Source organism: Anoplophora glabripennis, unplaced genomic scaffold, assembly GCF_000390285.2.
Source record: "Anoplophora glabripennis isolate ALB-LARVAE unplaced genomic scaffold, Agla_2.0 scaffold183, whole genome shotgun sequence".
NCBI lineage: Eukaryota > Metazoa > Arthropoda > Insecta > Coleoptera > Cerambycidae > Anoplophora > Anoplophora glabripennis.
This window is the reverse complement of record NW_019416293.1, coordinates 112,793-132,434: the sequence shown is the minus strand read 5'-3', so window position 1 is coordinate 132,434 and position 19,642 is coordinate 112,793. Positions and strand designations below refer to the sequence as shown.

Sequence of the window (19,642 nt, the reverse complement as noted above, 5' to 3'; positions counted from 1 at the left end):
ACTGTACAAAATTGTTTCACTTTTTTAATAAATAAGATTTTGCATATGTTTTAACAATTATTATTTAAGGGAAAATGAAAACTAAATATAACTAGAATGTTATTTGAAATTTTAATTACTTAAACCGTTGAGTGAATGATTCACTCAATTTGATAGGTACATGAGTAAATATATTTATTATATTTTTTAGTCCACCATTTTAAATCTGCAAATCTGCTTGTCAAAATGGAGTTTTATTTTGGTTAAGACGTTTTGCCAAAACATCTACAATTATTTCCACTCCTCACTGATAATAATCAATTTTTTCAAAAATAAATCTTCGACCCAGGACCATACTGCGGCGCCTTGGGCGTGATTTTTCTAAAAAACATATCTAGAAATGTACAAACAAAACATCTGTCTATCTAAAAAATGTACAAACGTGAATTTTTGTTAGGACAAATTTAATTGTTGTATATGTGTAATATGATATGCACAGAAAAACAAGCAACACGCGTATAATAAATTATCAGAAATAATTGTAAATTATTAAAGTAAAAATCAAGTGGTATGATATATATATTTATAACACTTAAAAGAAATAATTGACAATTATTACCTTTAAACTGGAGAAATCATAAAATTATCTGACGCGAATTGCAATATCGTTTGATAATAGTTTTTTGTGTACAATTACATATTAATTAAAATAATCGCTGTATTTTTCCTTCCATGTTTCATTATTTGTTGTAAATAAACCAACTAATAGAAGTCTGTTGCAAAGCTATTTATTTATACTCCTACAATATTAATACAACAAATACAAGTGACTTAATATAAATTATTATTCTCGTTCAAAAACTGGATATCCTTCTGTAGAGCCTGTTCTACTTTTTCCTTCATTTGGTTCATGTCCTTTGAGTACAACAGATCTAAATTGTTATCCAGCTCCTCCATATTCACCTGCCAGTAGACATTGGGTAACTCCTTGGCCAAGGTGTCCACGTCAGTGGTACTGATAAGGACGTCGTTCGGAGTGTAGAACAGAGCTACGGGGATAGTCACTTTGGACAAGTCGTATTCTTTGCCCTCGGATTCCTCAGAGTACGCCTCAAAACGGCCTAGAATTCGGGAGAGATTTCCATCAGTTGTAAAAGGCAAAAAAAGTACTTGAAATTAAAATAATGGGGTGTATTTTTACTCACCAGTTCTCTTTAGTTGCACCAAGTGCAAAATTTCTCTGACTGATGCTACTGATGGTACTCGAGACATGAACTGATTCATAGTTGTCTGGAAAATAAAGTATACACTTCTTCAGAACATCTGGGGTATGTATAGTTCAATTTAACAAAAAAATTTCTACAATTCTGTTCTAGTACAATTAATTTTATTTGATTAGCAAATTTAATGTGTGGTATTCATCAACCTTACGTCCCTATAACTAAGAAAAATATGTTCCATGTTTCGACTAAACAAATAAAACTTGAACAGTAATTTCTATTATTTGGGCCACTTATTGTAACATTTAGTAGCTTATGTAGCAACACCAGAGCCATCTAATCGTTACTAGAGCTATTTATTTGTAAAAATGATAAAATATGTCGATAGATTTACCTGGTTCCAATGTTTAGAGTTATATCCATTGACGAGGAAGAACGTATTTTTGCATACTTTCTCGTTATTCCATTTTTCCATACAGTTAGACTCAGCATCGTGGGTCAGCTCGCTAGAAGGCGCAAAAGTATTTACTCCAAGATTCTTGATAACCCACTGAAAAATCAAATGCAATAAAAATGAATCTGCCTCAAATCTCATACTTACAGATCTCTGTTTCATGTGCTCTTCAATATTATGCAAAACGTCGTTGCTACTATGTCTCAGGAATACAACAGGACCTAGAGATATGTGGCGTTCAATCTTACTCTTCATTTCGGGCATTTCGGAAGCTAGTACGTAGAAGGAGGTGGTACCTTCATTGTGGCCTATGTAGCTTAGTTTGCTCTGACCGCTGACTGACAGGGCTTTGCTGATCATCGCTGGCAGGTCTCTCGTACCAATATGATCGAAGCTAAAGAAATTGAAGGTATACAGACAACAAAATAAATTAAAACGCGTTTACATATACAAAGTTAGCTGTCTGAAAGGTTTTAAAACTAAACAGAAACTCTCTGCTTTGTTTGTTCCCTTCTTACCAGTATCTCCAGAAAGATGCATCCTTCTTAGGATCCAAAGTGGTGTGCCTTTGGCCGTAAATGGTTCCTCTGGAGTTCCCAAAGAACACGTCGTAGCCCTTGTCGGCAAGGTAGAGGGCTATACTTTCGGATGGTCCACCGTAAATGAAAGACTCAGAGTTGGTCATCAAACCGTGCATAAAGAAGACGACACCTTTACTTTCTTCTTCAGGAGAGGAAGAAGAAGAGTATTGGTTTCCGGATTTCGAATATTTTCCTTTGTTATCCTGTCGACCATGGGGTATCCGGAACATTGTTAAAATATATCCATCTTCTGTTTGTACGTCGTGGGATTCCACAGTGTACCCGTAGGATTTTACCATGTCCATCTAAAGTTTAAATTAAAGAAATATTAAAGTAAAATAATTAATTCCTAAACTATTATTATTCAATTTTAGACTTTATTAGTCCAAGGTGATAAAAGTTAAAATCCATTAATACTTTAAATACAGAAAATCGCCGTTGATTATCCAAAATTACTTACAAAATCATTGGAAGGATCATGTCTTATCTTGAACCCCAAGAATCCACATGCTCCGAGGGCAAAAACAGAGCAAAGTATAATCGTAGTTCTCATATTGTCGTCACCTTGTACCGGTTCGGTTTCTTTATTAAACACTAACTACGATTTCCCATGTTTTGCTTTTATAATATTTTAATGCTGCATTAGCTTAAAGATTTGCTGATGCAGCTATTCCATGGTAATTATAAATCGTAAGTTTTGCGTTAGATAAAATACATTTTTAACGGAAAGTGTAAACAAATTTAAAAATTAAGCAAAATCTCCTTGGGAACAGATATCTTGCATCGTAGATTTGATTGAGTGGAAAATAATTTTTAATTCTTTATATTTTTAAAGCTAATTCAAAAGACACTTAACCAATTTTTTTTATATCTAGATTTCTGGTATCGAAGGACATTGACCATATTCGATAAGATTTTTTTGTAAAAATGTTTGAATTAGTGTAATACCTTCGGAATTTTCTTATTTTTGAACTGCATAATGTTCCTTGACCTTCAATTCTGTTACATTGTTGCTATGTTTGGTGTACACAGCGCATGTATGAATGAATTTAATATATCTTGTATTTTTTTCAAGATTAACCTTATGTTAATGCTGTTAAAAGTTATACACTTGGCTTATCTAAGGTCAGCACATCATAAAACTTTGTTTAAATTGAATGAAGATCAACGTTACTTCCATAAATTTCCATAAACCCACTTTCTACACATTTAAATAAAAGAAACAAGTATTATTTAGTTTCTATAAGAAATAAAATTCAGAATTTTCATTATACTATTTTTTTATTGCCAGCCTTGCTTTGCACCACTATACCAATGTTAATTAATAATCTCAAATAATCTGCAATTATACAATATGTACAATGTCATTTAAATTAAAATATAAAACAGCTAATGCCTCGAAAAGATACTGACAACCTTGCTATAAACAAGTGTAGCTGCATCAATGCCAAAGGTAAAGTCCAGATGGTTGAATGTGTAGTCGGATAACAATAACTTAGCGGCACAGTTGCCCAGACCCGTGCAAAGCCTCTCCACATCCTTCTCTCCTGCTAGCCAGTCATTCCTGCTGTGAATGAGGTAAACAGGGGCGGTGATTTTGGACAAGTCATAGTTGGGTGGCGACAGAGATTTGTAGTCCTTAATATTTTGTAAGGTACCCCAGTCGTACTGACGGAATTTACCTTAAATAAAAAGTTAACACGGTATTACTAAAATTTCAAGGTTGTAAAAATTGTAGTAGCAAGAATATCATGTTAATTTTTTATACAAACATAAATTTTTTATACAAACATAACTGAACCGACTTTTAACCGAAAAATTACCAGTCCTTTGTTCCCTGTGTACTCCATTTTTTCCAAGTATACCTGTATCATTCTAGTCAGCAGTACAGGTTCAACAATACTACCAACCTGAATTTATTTCTTGCGCGTAGTGGAGAAACTGCTTCGTAGCTGATCCTGCTGGCGTGTGGGCCATGACAGTCGGCAGCAGCGTGGTATTCATCTGTTTCGGACTGAATCCGCAGAGAGCAAACAAAGAGTTCTTGCAGAGGAGCTGACCTACGCCTTCTTGACATATACCCTCTATCATCATGCTCAAGAAACCGTCACTTGGCAGGAACTCGTCCATTCCTATGAGTGCTGTCAACGCCTAGAAAGCAAATAGTGATAATAAACTCCCTTCCAAATCATCGGTTGCTTATACTCACATTTAAAGGTTTTTCCCATACAGCCATGATCCTCATCAGCGGGCTGGTCATATGGTTCATGAAACCAATTGGCGCAAGACTCACGTGAGCTTTGATCTTGTCGTTATACTCGGGCAAAGAGGAAGTCATGACGTAGAAGACAGTGGTGCCTTGGGAGTGGCCAGCGTAGTAGAGGGAATCGGCGCCCGTTTGTGCCAGGACGTAGTCGATTATGGTGGGTACGTCGATGACTCCTATCTGGTGCCAACTGAACAGCCAGAAACCTTCGTCGGTGTCGGGATTGAAGCTGGTGTGGTTGCGGGAGTAAGCGTTGCCTCTGACGTTTCCCATCCATACGTCGTAGCCTTCGTCGGCGAGGATGTAACCTACGATTGTTGTTCAATTAAAATATTATCCTAAGAAGAATATGACAGTAAACGAAACAAAAATTCAATAAATAATAATCAATATTTAGAATATCTGCAGAACAGATAAAAATCTGTTATCCATTTATTAAATATTTAAGGATATCTGATTGTTTCGATTTCTGTCATCAGTAAGATCAAATATATTTTTAAAAATTATGAAATAATTTACGTATCGAAATTGTAAATTTAGAGAATTTTTTTGAGACTAACTCTCGCTGTTTACAATGTTAGTAACAGCGAAGCCTTTGTCATGCTTACAGCGGAAATTTCAATTCAGTTACCTAATGATTTTGCAGCGCCTTGAATAATCCAATCAGAAGACGAAGCAAGTACTCCATGTTGGAGATATGCCACTTTTCCATTACTTTGTCCACTTTTCCCATGGGGGATTCTATGCACATTCAATATGTAGCCATCGGGAGTGGTAATGTAATGGTCTTCAACCGGATAACCTTCCGCAATTACCATATCAGGCTACGAAAGGAGATTTATTTTAATTATTTCGAGAAAATACGTTTTTACAATAACCTTGATAAGCAATTATAGATTTCTGTGATTTCCACAATAATACACAACAGACTTTTCAATAAATGAGCTAACTAATGGCTCCAAGGAATATTACTTTAATTTCCTTCTTTATTTATATATTCCCAAGTCAATTTTTTAAATATTTTTTAGTATCCCAAGTATTTTCAGATGTCTTTTAGATAACTCGGAAGTTATCTCAATAAGACTATCAACAAACTATGAACTTGAGATTAATTTCTGTATTACACTAAACACTTGAATGATTCTAAAAACACCTGCACTTGCTCAAATTCTGATAAACATATGCCACAAACAGATGTATTTTCTTAAACAATAAACTACATAGAGATTAAAAATGAATAATACTTAAATTGAATATTAACAAACCAAAGCTTGATATTTTAATAATTAGGTGTACCTATAATTTTTGAACGTGCTTCAATATTGCGTTTAAAATATATTACATTGTACCATCTAACAAGACAAAGACCTACCACTTTCAATTTGGCCGCTTCCGCCTTCAACAGCTCAAAATCCTCCAATCCTAGTTCCTGCAGCTGAGCAGAGAGGTCCTGCTTGGCTACCTGGGGAGGTATGATGGAACTGTGAGCTATCCCAATAAAAACGAACAGGATGAGAACCTTCATTTTGCCCGACTATAACTTGGAACAATACTGAATCCATCACAGAACGCGCTTTAATTTATATTTTTTTTCTAATCGGAACGTTATCCTTTCAATCTTAGGACGTGGCGCATGATTTGATAAAGGTTATGATCGTAATCGATTTTTCACACAACGCTAAAGCTCCTTAAAGTGGAAAACAATAAGTTTGAAGATTTAAAGTAAACATTTGGTTTAGATTTGGTTATCGATAGAAACTACTGTTTTAGTTGGAGATAGTTATATAGGTACTTTTGTAGTTTTATTATTCTTAATAAATTTTCATAAATTAAAAATTAATAACTCTTAAGCACTGAAATAACTCAGTCCTTTATTCTAATGGATTTTTCAGAGATCTTATACAAGTTAAAGTTTAACTTTGATAAATGTCATGCACTAAATTAAAATATTTTGCATTGTATTCAAATAAATACAAGATTTGCCGAGAAAAAATGTATGTAATCTTGAAATGTCGCCAAGAATTGACAGACAAAAGCTTTTGATGACTAAGACCAAAGAGATAGAGATACTTAACAAATGTTTCTTATTACGTTTTTTTTTCCGATTCAACATGTATCTACATAAAATAACTAAATTTTACATACGTTGCTTTCCAGAGTACCGTTTTAATAAAATGTTAGTGTTAGTGCATGGTAAGATTTTTAATGAATTAAGAACTCTTCTGTTTATTATCTTATAATCTAATAGTTGTCTCTGGCATTATTAATTTTTTTGAGTGCTAAAATTAACTGGACTATAATTTTGTAATAACATAATCCCACTATTGTTCGATATTTCGAAAATATCCAACAATTAACTATATTTATGTAATTTTTGTGTACAGAAATACCATGAACCATTGAGATAAGAAGATATTTCAAAGTTCAAAGTTTGATATACTTGTTTTGGACATAATTTTAGAATCTGAAGTGCTGGAAATTAATATTGGTGTTGATCACAAAATAGGAAGACGGCTAAGTAAATTATTTAAGTTAGGATTGTATTATTTCAATGGAAAATAACGATAGAAAATTCGAGACGTTCAGATTTACTTAAATTTTCTTTATAATAGATTTGTTACCACATTAGTTGCAGTATAATTCTAAAAATATATGGCATGAGAGAATCATGGGCGCAGGTAGCTAGGGGGGAGCAGGTGTGTGTACGGCCCACCCCAGAAAATCCGGTGCCCACCCCAGAAAAAAGATCGTTTATCATATCAGCATATCGGTAAATCGCTGACTTCGTGACCTTTTTTTTTAGAACTTTCATATGAATTAGATTTTGTGGAATTAACACTTTTTACATTTGACCCAGTATTGATTATAATATTGCTATTCCAATTAGTTTCGAAAATTAGCGTTACCTAGAAAATTGCTCCCTATTTTTGAAAAAAAACTATAGAAACGACTATTTATAGGTAAACTGTTTAAGGTATCATAAAAAAACACGTGTTTCAGTTTAAACACGCTCCCTAATAATTCTCGGGATTTAAACGCACTGAAACTTTAGAATACTCCGGGGAAAAAGTCCGGGCGACAACTCAGGGCGAAACTCCGGGGAAAGAGTCCGGAAGAGTACTCCGGGGAAAATCTCCGGTGCTTGGTAACTGATTTAATATACGTTAAAAAAGCAAAAATAAATAAAAAATGGTCCGTTTTTTAATAAAATAGGATTTTTTTCTTAGAATCATCACAATGAGTTACAAGCAGACTTCAAATTTAGTAAATGTTTAATTTTAATCAGACAAATCGTTAAATAAAATTTAATCAAAATCGTAAATATTTTATAAAATATGTTTTTTCAAATATCAACACTAAAAAATCCTATATAAAATCGAAACATAAACCGAATATCCTGTATAAAAATAGTATAATGGCTATAAAACGCTCTGTAGAAAGATAATATAATGGCTATAAAACATTTTAATTCATGAATTAGATTTTATGGAATTAATACTTTTTACATTTGACTCTATACTGATTATAATCATGGGCGTAGCTAAGGGGGACGGCAGGGGTGTGTACGGCCCACCCCAGAAAAAAATATCTAATATTATCGTCTATCATATCGGCATATCGGTAAGTCGCTGACTGCGTGACCTTTTTTTTAGAATGAAATCAAAACGTGTTCAGGTTTTTAAAATTTTATTCGGCAAGTTGCTGATTGCGAAACTTTTTTTTTGGAGCCCACCCCAGCAAAAATTCTGGTTACGCCCATGGAGAGAATTATACAAAATAAAATTCAGGTTATTTATTTCTGACATGTATATTTCGCAAAAATATTACTAACATTAGTAAATGATATGTAAATAACTAACAATTAGTTGCTCTACTATTTTTTTATATAAATACTTGTACCACTGTTGGTTCTGATAAAAACAGTATGATAATCTATCTTTATTTTAACTTATAAAAAATAAGCAAGTTGTAAATAAATGTATTACATGAGATACTTCGATATTCACCTGCAGTACAATGCAGGTCCACCAGTATTTTCATTGTCTGCATTATAAATTATCTGAAATTGTGACAAATATCGAGACATCATTTTGGTCACTTTATTATCAGTAAATAAGTATTTCGTTATAAAAAACATAATTATTCATTAAATGTATTTAGCGTTGTATTTTAAAAACTGATTGTTTAATGATAAAGATTTGATTGTCGATAAAACATATTATCTACTTTTGATTAAAATTAACAATTTAATGGGCAGATGTTTATCTGACTTTTAGCATACGTCTAATTGTAAGAGAATTTTGCGAAATTGGTGCTATTTGTCTGAGAAAGAGTGGTTGAGGAAAATGATTCTCTGGTTAGATAATTAAGTAATAGATAAGCTAGAATCTCTGTATAAATGTTTTTTTTTAAATTTAATATAGATTTTACTTAACCATTTAACAAGTTATTTATCAATGTCAATTTCAGTTCTACTTCTATTTCAAGATCTTCAACATATATATAGTAGTAAAAGATCCCTAGATATCTTATAAAGCATATATCGTATATCTCTTAGCCATTTACTAGATATTGAGGATGTAATTCAATTTTTAGACTACTTTTAAAATAATACAGTTTTTAATTAATCGGATATTTCTGCCATCATTAAAGAATAATTATTTAATTTCACTAAATGTGACATATTTCCAGTTAAGTAGAACCAAGTTTATAAAATCGACCTTTTGACTGATCGTTTTGGTGCTAGGGGTTGTTTCATTTTAATAAAAACTGTTCGTATAATTCATTTCGGTTTTATATACACAATAATTTCCATGTATTTTACGGCTTGGTTTTTAACAAAACGGGAAAGTATCTAAATCAAATATTTTATTTTATGTTATAAACATTTCTCAAATCATAACAAAACTATATAAATATTGAAATTGGTATAAAATGGCCAATGAATTTAATATGCAACGATATTTTTTGTTTGCATTCGGAAAACATATCTAGTATGTTATTGTTATGCATTTTCGTATAATGATTAAATTATTTTATCGACATTTTAATTTACTTTGCACGCAAACTGACAAATACAATGAAAACAGAATGGAAAAAATTTTTTAAATATTAATTTCAAATTTCCTTTAAACCACAGTCATTTTGTAGTTTCCTAACATTATTAGAATCATAGTGTATTTATTTTCTAACAGATGGCGCTCGGTTCTATGTTCTATAATGGAAAAAGAATTGAAATTAGTTTGGTTATGTTCTAATTGTTCTATAATATTTAAAATTTATGTCAACAAATTAGAAAATAATAACTGCAAATTGTCCATAAAACTAAGAAATAAGTGGTTGTGATAGGTTTGAGCAATTTTTATGTATAACTAAATTTTAAAATTGCTTGCAGGTCCCTGTTGGATGCCCTTCGTAGGAAATATACCAGAGCTCCCCAACTTATCCCGAGCTCTAGCCGGTCAGCACTTGGTTCTAGTGGAACTAGCGAAAAGATACAAAGTAAATGTACTGGGTTTGAAATTAGGCAAAGATGTGTGGTAGCAGTATTTTCTTATCCCATGATAAGGACTGTTCGCCATGGGGACGAATACGATGGAAGACCCAACAATTTTTTCATCAGATTATGAACCATGGAAACTAGACGAGGTACACATAGTAAAAGCATATTTGACAAAGATTTTTTATGTATGATCATTTTTTTTAAGGTGTAACTTGTAAAGACGGGGAGCTGTGGAAGATACAGAGAGGAAGTAGGATAGACTGGAAAGATCCCCTATTAAATCGTCTGTTGGAGCTTTTAGGCATGAGGTCGAAGGCTTTTGATATGTCGGGAAAAACTTTGACGCACTTTGTTGGTTGCAATTGATAGCGACCGAAAAAACCAGATATAATTTGATTAAGAAATTGAACTGCGAATTGAGAGACCTTCTCATGGAAACTGTGACGCAACGTCAGAAGACATGGACCTTAGGGGCGAATGAGGAGCATGAGGACCTTATTTATTCTTTCATAACGGAGATGAAGAAGATCAATGGCCACAAAAGCACGTTTAAAGGTAAATATTTTTTGTAAATGACAAATATTGCATTTTATTATTATAAGCAGCATATTCCTTCGCCAGATTTAAGAATATTTTCTCATAAAAACATTTATCCTTGAAACTCAGATACAGGATACAGGGTGTTGAAGTTTTTCCATTCTTGAATATAAAAGTGATATTTCAAATTTTAGAATAAAAACTAGCAAATTCAGTATCTTCATTTGTTCAAAATTTATTTTTCACAATTTTAGCAACTGTTAATGCTGTTAAATTTAGATAAGCATGTTTCTTAGCAAATTTTTGTTTCTTGTCTTAGAAGAGGAGTTGGTTATGGTTTGTCTGGATACGTCTCTGCTTATCAAAACGAGGAGCGTTCCTTATGTTGAAGCAGTATTATTAGAAGAGGTTTTATCATGTGGCTTCAATTACCGGGCCCAGGAGGGTGCTGCGGGTCACGACTTTGGAAGGGTACAATATTTCCCAGGTAAGAATTTTTAAGTGTTGTTAATGTTTCTGATAAAACGATAAATCGAAAATAACTCCAAAACTTACAAAAAAATAATTATAGAAATTTTTTGTTAAGAGTTTTAAAAATAATTTTAATTTTATAGGGGGTTACCATCTTCCAGAAAGTCAAAAATTCCTAACCGTTGGTTATTTTTGTATTTTTCATAATTTAATTAAAGTTCCTGTTAATTTTTTTTATGACACAAATAGCTATGGGATTATTTTTGATCTATTTGTGGGTGCAAGTGTATAAATTTAGGAATTATTTATTTCTGTGTTTGATGACAGTGTTGTATGTTTTAGTCCAATCAAATTAGATTTGTATGTGCCAAAATTTAGTTCAGGAAACAGACACTTAGAAATTAGAAAAAATTTCATAGAATTAAATGAACTACTTTACCACAGCCGAATGTTAGGGTTTCATTTTCAAAATGGCGTCCAAAGTTCCCAAAAAACAGTTTTTTCATTTTAGAAAAAATGTGTGTAGTTCTTGGCAAGTAGAATAAGTGAATTTTGTAAAATTGCAAAATATTTAAGTTTTTGTAGGAATTGCGTTTTTCAAAAAAAAATAAATTTTTTTTTCAAGTTTCAATAAATCAAATCATACAGTAATGCACCTACAAGATCTATCTTGGGCTTAAAAATTTTGTCGAAATCCGTTTTTATTTCATATCAGTCTTGTTTGAAGTCTTATTGAAAAAAGAAGAACACTTTCTCATGACCACTTTTTCCCCTCTTTCGAATGACATAATCAATTTTTATATGTAACGTTTTGTCTTTCCAGGACCATCATTAACTTAATTTTTTTAAATACGGCCCTAGAAATTATATTATACTTTTTGCTAGCCCTCATGACTCCCAATACTGTAATGCCTCAGCACGAACCAGATTCAGATGTTTTGTATCAAAAAATTAATCTTCAGTGTATTTGTTCCAAATTTATCTAATTTTTTATTTGGATTTCTATGTTTATTGAATTATCGTACACTGCAAGTGTCGTTAGACCCTGTGAAATCCACCTAGTTATTTAAATTATTACCATCACACGTTACAATAAAACATTATTGGAGTTTTAATCTCCATCACCTGGTCATCATAATTCGATAATTTTTTGCGTCAAAATTAAAACATTATTACAATTTTAATTTCATTATGACAAATTAATTCTTAAAAATGCATATGAATAACCAAAACTCCCAATGAATATTATTGTTTAAAAACTTTCAGTAAATGCTTAAAAACATTTTCATTTTGGCACAGGTTGAAAATGAAGACCAGCATAATATTATCGGAATTTATTATATCTGTAACCGCAACTGTGAAAGAGCATGTCGGATGTATTTGTATGAATATCCTGAAAAAAATAGATCGGAATTTGTTTGAATTTTGAGTATTCGAGAAACCTAGAAATAACTATGAGCATGGGATTAAAACTCTAATAATGTTTTATTGTAACGTGTGACGGTAATAAATTAAATAACTAGATGGATTTCACAAGGTCTAATGATACTTATAGGATACGATAATTCAATAAACATAGAAATTTAAAAAAAAAATTGATTAATTTGGAACAAATACATTGAAGATGAATATTTTGAGACGAAACGTCTGAATCTGGTTCGTGCTGAGGCAATACAGAATTTTTTAGAGGCATAATGTTGGTCCGCTGATTATGCAACTTTGCCCCCATTTAAGCTACTTCGTATCTCTTAATGTTTCTGAGATCAGGGAAGAAAATCGCCCGTTTTTTCACAATTCGCAGAGAACTAAAGAAAATAGATAAAAATATATTTTTGGGCTCAAATTATTTTAATTTTTTGAAAATTAAAAAAAATCACCCCTCTTTAGATGTTGAAAAGACGCCCCAAATGAAGATTTGAATATTACAAAGAAAGATTTATTCTCATGACTGAAAGAAGCACATTGAAATAGAAAATCCACCCTTAAGCGCTCTCAGGGGGTGGAATAATTCCCAAAACTAGAAAATATAAAAAATAATTGTAAAAATTCCAAGAAAAATATATTAAGATAATTCACATGCTAATAGTTTTTATATCAATTGGTAATATTCAAATCCTTCATTTTTGGTATTTTTTTCAACCCCCAAGTAGGGTTGTTTTTTTAAATTTTGAAAATACTGAAAGCTATGCTCATTTTAGTTTTTTACGACGAGTAATTTGTGACCAAAAACATATTTTTCTGTATTTTTTTTAATTCTCTGCAAATTGTGAAAAAACAGGCTGAAATCATAGGCTTTTTGCGGTCACTCTTTGTAACAGCCTGCATTTCAAGTTCATGAAAATTCTGAAAAAAATGGAGGATCTTCAAAATCACACGACCTAAAGAGAAATTCATTTCGGTTTTGGATTTGGCAATACCATTATAGTAATTTTTTTAGAATTCAGATAATTCCGAGCCCCAAAAATTTTTGTACCGAAAAATCCAACAGTCCATTGATTTTCTCGAAAATTTTTAGGATTTTGAAAAAATCCAGGTGGACAATAATGGTCCTGACCAATTTAAAATTGCTGTCACTTCCTTTCCAACTGTACTAGTTTCTGAGATGTTTTATGTTTCTCCTTCCAGTTTCATTTAAGTTTTTGTTAGGTAGGCGACATACAGTACATACTTGTGTATACTTGGCTGCATAATAATTCCTAAAACTATACACATTATAGATTATGGGCAAATGTATCAAAACTGAACAACTCAATTGCAAATAAATCTCCCTTTATTTATAGAACAGTAATATATTTTCCTTATTTTCTATTGTAGCTAAACGGTTCACAAAAATAAGACATCGGTACAATACATCTCGCCTACGCAGATTCTTCCTTGATACCGCCAGTGTGCTCACTTTAAAGAAACAACAACAAAAAATTCAGGTATACAATAACTGTCCTGACTAATCCAAATCTGCAATCAGTTCCTCTCTAGCTCTTCCAGTTTTCGAGATTATAAATTGTGCAAAATTTTACATGAAACATGTAGAATTTATATTTAAAAAATGTACATACCGTGTCCTGGACGGGCTTCCATCCTGCGGGACAAACTTCCCCGTGCTTATCCGTGTACTGGAAGGCCTGGACGAGCCTGCGTGTCTCATCCACACTCCTACCAACGGGAAAATCCTTCATAGTTATCTGTCGGAGGTTCCCCACCGTACTCCTTTGATATACTGTGATTTAAATCGGAGAGCAACGGAAGGTTTACTTTTCCTATCCTGCCCTCCATGCGTTCCGTGGAGAGCCTGCCCAGCGGATTTGGATCCAGTAAGTAACTTTCCAACTCGAAAATTCATGTCAAACGAACAAATTACCATTATTCGATCGATGTCCAGGTACCCAGGCTTTGGTATGTGCGGGCAGCAACCACAGCTCCATATCGACTGAAGAGCCAGACCCGAGCCCTACGGACCAAATAATGGGAAGGGCCAGAGCGTTAGTGGACCATACTCTGAGTCCTTACGACAAGGAAGCGTTAAAATTTAAGGTATTACGTTAAGCTCGCCGCCGACCACGCGTTTGTATTAATTTTTTTTCCAGGCTGGTGATATAATAGATATAGTTTCAATGAACGCTAGTGGCCAATGGAGGGGGATCTGTAGGGGCAGGAAGGGTACGTTCAATTTCATCAACGTGGAACTGCTGTCAGAAAGGTTGGTGAAAATGAAGCGAGAGATCAAGTGGCGCCGGAACATCAAGAGGAAGCCCGCCTCGGTGGAGGACCTGCTGCAGAAAATCAACCTGCAGGAGTATATTTCTGTGTTTGTGCTGAATGGGTACGAGGATCTGAAATAGTTCAAGGAGATTGAACCCTCGGATTTGGATTATTTGTTTGGGGATTGTCAATGCCTTCACGACTTAGACTGTAAGTAAGATCACTTCTTAGACTTGTAAAATACCGCAGCGTCGTGCAATGGTTCTGTTTTAAAAAAAAATTGTTTGCTTGTGGTATTTCACAAAATCCTAGACAAAATGGTGTGTTGCACTTTTTAAGATTTATTGCTCATATAATATTGCGTACGATTTTTGGACCGTTTCCAAATAAAAAAAAATTACTGTTTTTAAAACATTTTTAAAATTGTGAAAATCAAGAGAATTTTCCCAACGACATTTAATGTATGTCGTATACTTTGTAGGTTATATCTCATATAGAGACCTACTAGCGAAAGGGGGTGGCTTCCGATGATGGAGAAGTATCGTTTTTGTTTACCAGTTGGATTCCCAGGTGGAAATGACGAAATGTTAGATAGATGCCAGAGTTAGTTTTTCGATATTTTCAACGGTTAAAAAGATATGGAGGGGCTTTGTGAGGGCGCATTTTAAGTCACATGACTTTTTACATTTGCGAACAGCCCGTAACTTTTTTATTTCTCGACCTATAACTTTTTTATTTCTCGACCTAGAAGGGTGCGGTTTGGTTTGCTGGAATCCTCGGACGAAATGCTAGAGGGACGCCAGAGTTAGTTTTTCGATATTTTCAACGGTTAAAAAGATATGGACGGGTTTTGTTAGGGCACGTTTTAAGTCACATGACTTTTTACATTTGCGAACAGCCCGTAACTTTTTTATTTCTCGATCTAGAAGGGCGCGGTTTGGTTTACTGGAATCCTCGAACGAAATGCTAGAGGGACGCCAGAATTAGTTTTTCGATATTTTCAACAGTTAAAAAGATATGGACGAGTTTTCTTGGGGCACGTTTTAAGTCACATAACTTTTTACATTTGCGAACAGCCCGTAACTTTTTTATTTCTTTATTTAAAAAAATGAATCAAAAGACAATCCGATAAAGAAAAGAAAAATTTCATTCGATAAATAATTTTATCAATAATTGTTGTTGTTACTTTTGTTGTAAATAAGAATTGAAATAGTTATTTGAAAAAAACTTTCCCAAAAAAAGTGTATCTTTTTCAGTCATTTTTTTATCCTTAAAATTAATAAAATTGTCAAAAATTTTCAACAGCATGATAATATCACTTTACGAAGAAAATAAACTGAAAATCGTTAATGTAGGGCTATCTGCTGAGAAGACTAGCCAATTTTCGAGAGCGCCTTTTTTTCAAAAAATCAATATATCGAAAAATAATTAATATTTTTAAATTTTTCAAAAATGTACTTTTTTGGCTTGCCGCGGGCTATGCTTGCAGTAAATAGCAAATATGGGAACGTAAATGCAAACGAGTTATAGAAGAAGAGAAAAGAGAAAATTTTTAACGGTTTTTTCAAATATATCTCGAAAAGTAACAAAGCAATCGATACTTACAAAAAATCAGTCGATAGATCTTTTTAAAACCTACAACTTTCTCATTTAAAATTTTTCAATTGATGAAATATTTTCTTAGTTATTTTAGAAAAACCGTTTTCTGCAACTTTGCGATTTTTTTTAACCATGTTCGCCATTTTGGAACGAGCAACACAATTTAAAATTTAATTTCCTATACGATCATACTTTTTTGTCCAGGTAATAAATTCTGCAAACTTAACATTAGGCCGTGATAGAATGCAGAATATACTGTATTTCATTTTCGTCCTTTATGAATTAGTGATAATTTTTGTATTTACATATGTTAGAAAAAAGTAAAACATTTATTTTATTAATATTTAATATGTAATTTCTTGCATTTCAACTGGTTTTTCCTGAAATTTCTCCTTGTGACAGTCAATTTTTTATTCCTCGTATTAAATTTACCAAAATTCGTATTGGATAATTATTTGTTTTCTTGTACTATAGGCCACAACTGGTAGCACCTCAGCGCCGATCTGTTACGGGGCGGAAATCACCGAAGGAAAGAGGTGAGCCTGAAACGGCGACATATTCAGCGGCGATCGTTAAATTTGCCCCGATTCGGAACCCAGACATTGAAAAACGCTCAGGGGGAGAGCGAGAAGATCAAGATGATAAGCACGGCCAAAGCCTCGGCGATCGGCAGCATCGGCAAAGCAGACGCAGAGAGGACGAGACAGAAAAACCTCATCTACGAGCAGTACGCCGACGCTGCCTTTATGGCCATCGTTCTGGAGGCTCTTCCAAAGGTAAGACGAACATTTCGACTATACTATCGTTCCGATAATCAAAATATGTTGTGTTCTTTTAGATTGCCGCCTTGCCAAGACGGATTAGATCGTGCTGATAGGCATCAAGACAATACGATTGCAGGGATATCCTGATTAGTGGGACAGAACCGCCAGCCGTCAGTGCATTAACAGGAGTAGATCTGTCCAAGGTTCTTGGTACAACCTTGGGGGCCAAATCAGCTGCGATTTCGTGTTCATATTTTCTCTCCCTCTCTGCTAACGTGTATCCTAGATGTGAAATTTGTTGTATTGTACCCGTCTGTGAGTGGTTATTTTAATAAATGCATACGCAAATTATTTGGTCTCCTTATTCACCAGCAACAAGCAAGATTTAAAGAGTTACCGCAAAATCCGCCTGTTTTTGAGACAATAGTTGTAAAATTTAGGGGATGATTTCACCCCTTTGGGGTGGGTGATGGGTTGATTTTCAATCCGGACAAGACCGTATCAAATACGAAATTAGATATTTTCACGTTTATAATATTATTTTGATAACAACATAGAAATATTTTAGACCAGGGTCGATAATTTTTGAAACCAAAAAAAATTATACTAGGATGAAACCCATTGGAAAAAAAGAGAATATAACAGAAATGAAAGGAAAAATAATTTACGGGCGATCTGAGGTCGGGAAGGGGAAGGGGGTGAGTTTTTAAGGGTAAAAAACGGTTTCCCTTGATTTCCGGAAAAACTACAAGTCTTATGGAAAAAAGTTAAATGGCAAAGTTGTAGGTAATAAAAAGATCTACAACTTTTGTATTTACACTTTTTTCACATAACCTCAAAATTTATGTGAAAAATTCAAATAACCAAGTTTTTGGTTTTTTATTTTTATCTTTTACAAAAATAGCTATTTTCTACAAAACTGTTAAAAGTGGTCTTTTTAATTGTCATTTTTGATGTTAAACATGTCATTTTTTGACACGCGTGTAAAAAGTAAGTTACTTTTAACACTAGTGTTTAACAGTTTTGTAGAAAAAATAGTGTATGATATACGTGTTAAAAGTGATTTTATTTTGTTCGTGAAGTTAAAAAACGCGCTACGCTCGTTTTTTAATCATCTTCACTCACAAAATAAAATTTACTTTTAACACCTATATCAATTATATCATAAATAGCTATTTTTGTAAAAGATAAAAATAAAAAACCAAAAACTTGGTTATTTGAATTTTTCACATAAATTTTGAGGTTATGTGAAAATTCGCTACGCTTGTTTTTTAATCATCTTCACCCACAAAATAAAATCTTACTTTTAACACGTATATCATAATTTTTTTCACGAATTTTGGTGAAAACTTACCTATTTATGTCCCAAACACGCTGTGATTTTTTTGATTTGAAATATTTATGTTTTCACCTTATTTTTACTTAATATCGAAAAAGCACCCTAATTTTCAATCGAAAATTCTCACGTCAAAATATCTGCTTTTTTAAAAACGTCGGTGGGCTTTTTCTTCGTTGAAATCTCTACTTTCTGATGGTGTAAAAAGAAATATACATTACTATGGTAAGTTTTCTCAGGAAATGCAAAGAAACGAAAAAAACTAGATCCGAAATTTTTTTTCTAATCATTATGTACAATTTTGAGCTATTTATTAAAATTTACACTTTAATTACTCGAAAAACGTAAGATTCCATGTTACATTGCGAAACAAAAAAATTACAAGTCGAAATATACTATATTATAATTAACAACCAAATTATTTAATAAAGTTAATAGTTAATAAGATAATTTACAATATTTTGAGAAAGTTGTAGAATCTTCTTTCGTTTCTTTGCATTTCCTGAGAAAACTTACCATAGTAATGTATATTTTTTTTTACACCATCAGAAAGTAGAGATTTCAACGAAGAAAAGGCCCACCGACGTTTTTAAAAAAGCAGATATTTTGACGTGAGAATTTTCGATTGAAAATTAGGGTGCTTTTTCGATATAAAGTAAAAATATGGTGAAAACATAAATATTTCAAATCAAAAAAATTACAGTGTGTTTGGGACATAAATAGGTAAGTTTTCACCAAATTTCGTGAAAAAAATTATGATATACGTGTTAAAAGTAAGATTTTATTTTGTAGGTGAAGATGATTAAAAAACGAGCGTAGCGAATTTTCACATAACCTCAAAATTTATGTGAAAAATTCAAATAACCAAGTTTTTGGTTTTTTATTTTTATCTTTTACGAAAATAGCTATTTATGATATACGTGTTAAAAGTAAGATTTTATTTTGTGAGTGAAGATGATTAAAAAACGAGCGTAGCGAGTTTTTTAACTTCACGAACAAAATAAAATCACTTTTAACACGTGTATCATACACTATTTTTTCTACAAAACTGTTAAAAGTGGGCTTTTTAATTGTCATTTTTTGCATGTCCTGAGAAAACTTACAATAGTAATGTATATATTTATTTACACCATAAGAAAGTAGAGATTTCAACGAAGAAAAAGCCCACCGACGTTTTTAAAAAAGCAGATATTTTGACGTGAGAATTTTCGATTGAAAATTAGGGTGCTTTTT

General features: G+C 32.6%; 4 protein-coding genes across 6 annotated transcripts; 2 read left to right on the top strand and 2 right to left on the bottom strand.

Moving 5' to 3' along the window:
* Positions 1-750: 750 nt before the first annotated feature.
* Positions 751-2,872, bottom strand: LOC108912287 (lipase 3). The gene is made up of 6 exons (XM_018717485.1): positions 2,695-2,872; positions 2,172-2,539; positions 1,801-2,047; positions 1,594-1,749; positions 1,185-1,269; positions 751-1,100 (listed from the first exon to the last, which is right to left on the bottom strand). Exons 1-6 carry the CDS (start codon positions 2,785-2,787, stop codon positions 811-813), a joined length of 1,239 nt encoding a protein of 412 aa, XP_018573001.1. The 5' UTR covers positions 2,788-2,872; the 3' UTR covers positions 751-810.
* A 624-nt stretch (positions 2,873-3,496) lies between these two features.
* On the bottom strand, positions 3,497-6,062 carry LOC108912304 (lipase 3). Its single transcript, XM_018717509.1, has 5 exons — positions 5,873-6,062; positions 5,132-5,324; positions 4,444-4,808; positions 4,145-4,385; positions 3,497-3,916 (listed from the first exon to the last, which is right to left on the bottom strand). Exons 1-5 carry the CDS (start codon positions 6,023-6,025, stop codon positions 3,624-3,626), a joined length of 1,245 nt encoding a protein of 414 aa, XP_018573025.1. The 5' UTR covers positions 6,026-6,062; the 3' UTR covers positions 3,497-3,623.
* Positions 6,063-9,737: 3,675 nt separating this feature from the next.
* Positions 9,738-14,279, top strand: LOC108912283. 3 transcript variants are annotated; one of them, XM_018717480.1, is made up of 6 exons: positions 9,738-9,839; positions 9,896-10,149; positions 10,209-10,558; positions 10,860-11,027; positions 13,826-13,935; positions 14,190-14,279. In XM_018717480.1, exons 3-6 carry the CDS (start codon positions 10,435-10,437, stop codon positions 14,232-14,234), a joined length of 447 nt encoding a protein of 148 aa, XP_018572996.1. In that variant the 5' UTR covers positions 9,738-9,839; positions 9,896-10,149; positions 10,209-10,434; the 3' UTR covers positions 14,235-14,279. The 3 variants fall into 3 exon arrangements, with proteins under 3 accessions (XP_018572996.1, XP_018572995.1, XP_018572997.1); XM_018717479.1 differs by having other exon boundaries at positions 9,738-10,149; XM_018717481.1 differs by lacking the exon at positions 14,190-14,279 and adding an exon at positions 13,988-14,080 and having other exon boundaries at positions 9,738-10,149.
* Positions 14,247-17,418, top strand: LOC108912282 (SAM domain-containing protein SAMSN-1-like). Its single transcript, XM_018717478.1, has 5 exons — positions 14,247-14,322; positions 14,391-14,542; positions 14,596-14,920; positions 16,784-17,085; positions 17,148-17,418. Exons 1-3 carry the CDS (start codon positions 14,283-14,285, stop codon positions 14,848-14,850), a joined length of 447 nt encoding a protein of 148 aa, XP_018572994.1. The 5' UTR covers positions 14,247-14,282; the 3' UTR covers positions 14,851-14,920; positions 16,784-17,085; positions 17,148-17,418.
* Positions 17,419-19,642: the final 2,224 nt, after the last annotated feature.

Excerpts from the sequence above, each read along its gene's own strand:
- LOC108912304 (XM_018717509.1), bottom strand. The coding sequence starts at position 6,025 with ATGAAGGTTCTCATCCTGTTCGTTTTTATTGGGATAGCTCACAGTTCC. Across the intron at positions 5,325-5,872 it reads AAGCGGCCAAATTGAAAGTG|CCTGATATGGTAATTGCGGA; the intron begins GTAGGTCTTTGT and ends CTCCTTTCGTAG. Across the intron at positions 4,386-4,443 it reads TATGGGAAAAACCTTTAAAT|GCGTTGACAGCACTCATAGG; the intron begins GTGAGTATAAGC and ends TTTGCTTTCTAG.
- LOC108912282 (XM_018717478.1), top strand. The coding sequence starts at position 14,283 with ATGCGTTCCGTGGAGAGCCTGCCCAGCGGATTTGGATCCA. Across the intron at positions 14,323-14,390 it reads GCCCAGCGGATTTGGATCCA|GTACCCAGGCTTTGGTATGT; the intron begins GTAAGTAACTTT and ends ATCGATGTCCAG. Across the intron at positions 14,543-14,595 it reads AGGAAGCGTTAAAATTTAAG|GCTGGTGATATAATAGATAT; the intron begins GTATTACGTTAA and ends TTTTTTTTCCAG.
- LOC108912287 (XM_018717485.1), bottom strand. The coding sequence starts at position 2,787 with ATGAGAACTACGATTATACTTTGCTCTGTTTTTGCCCTCGGAGCATGT. Across the intron at positions 2,540-2,694 it reads ATGATCCTTCCAATGATTTT|ATGGACATGGTAAAATCCTA; the intron begins GTAAGTAATTTT and ends TTTAAACTTTAG. Across the intron at positions 2,048-2,171 it reads GCATCTTTCTGGAGATACTG|CTTCGATCATATTGGTACGA; the intron begins GTAAGAAGGGAA and ends CAATTTCTTTAG.
- LOC108912283 (XM_018717480.1), top strand. The coding sequence starts at position 10,435 with ATGGAAACTGTGACGCAACGTCAGAAGACATGGACCTTAGGGGCGAAT. Across the intron at positions 11,028-13,825 it reads AAGGGTACAATATTTCCCAG|CTAAACGGTTCACAAAAATA; the intron begins GTAAGAATTTTT and ends TTTCTATTGTAG. Across the intron at positions 13,936-14,189 it reads AACAACAACAAAAAATTCAG|TTATCTGTCGGAGGTTCCCC; the intron begins GTATACAATAAC and ends AATCCTTCATAG.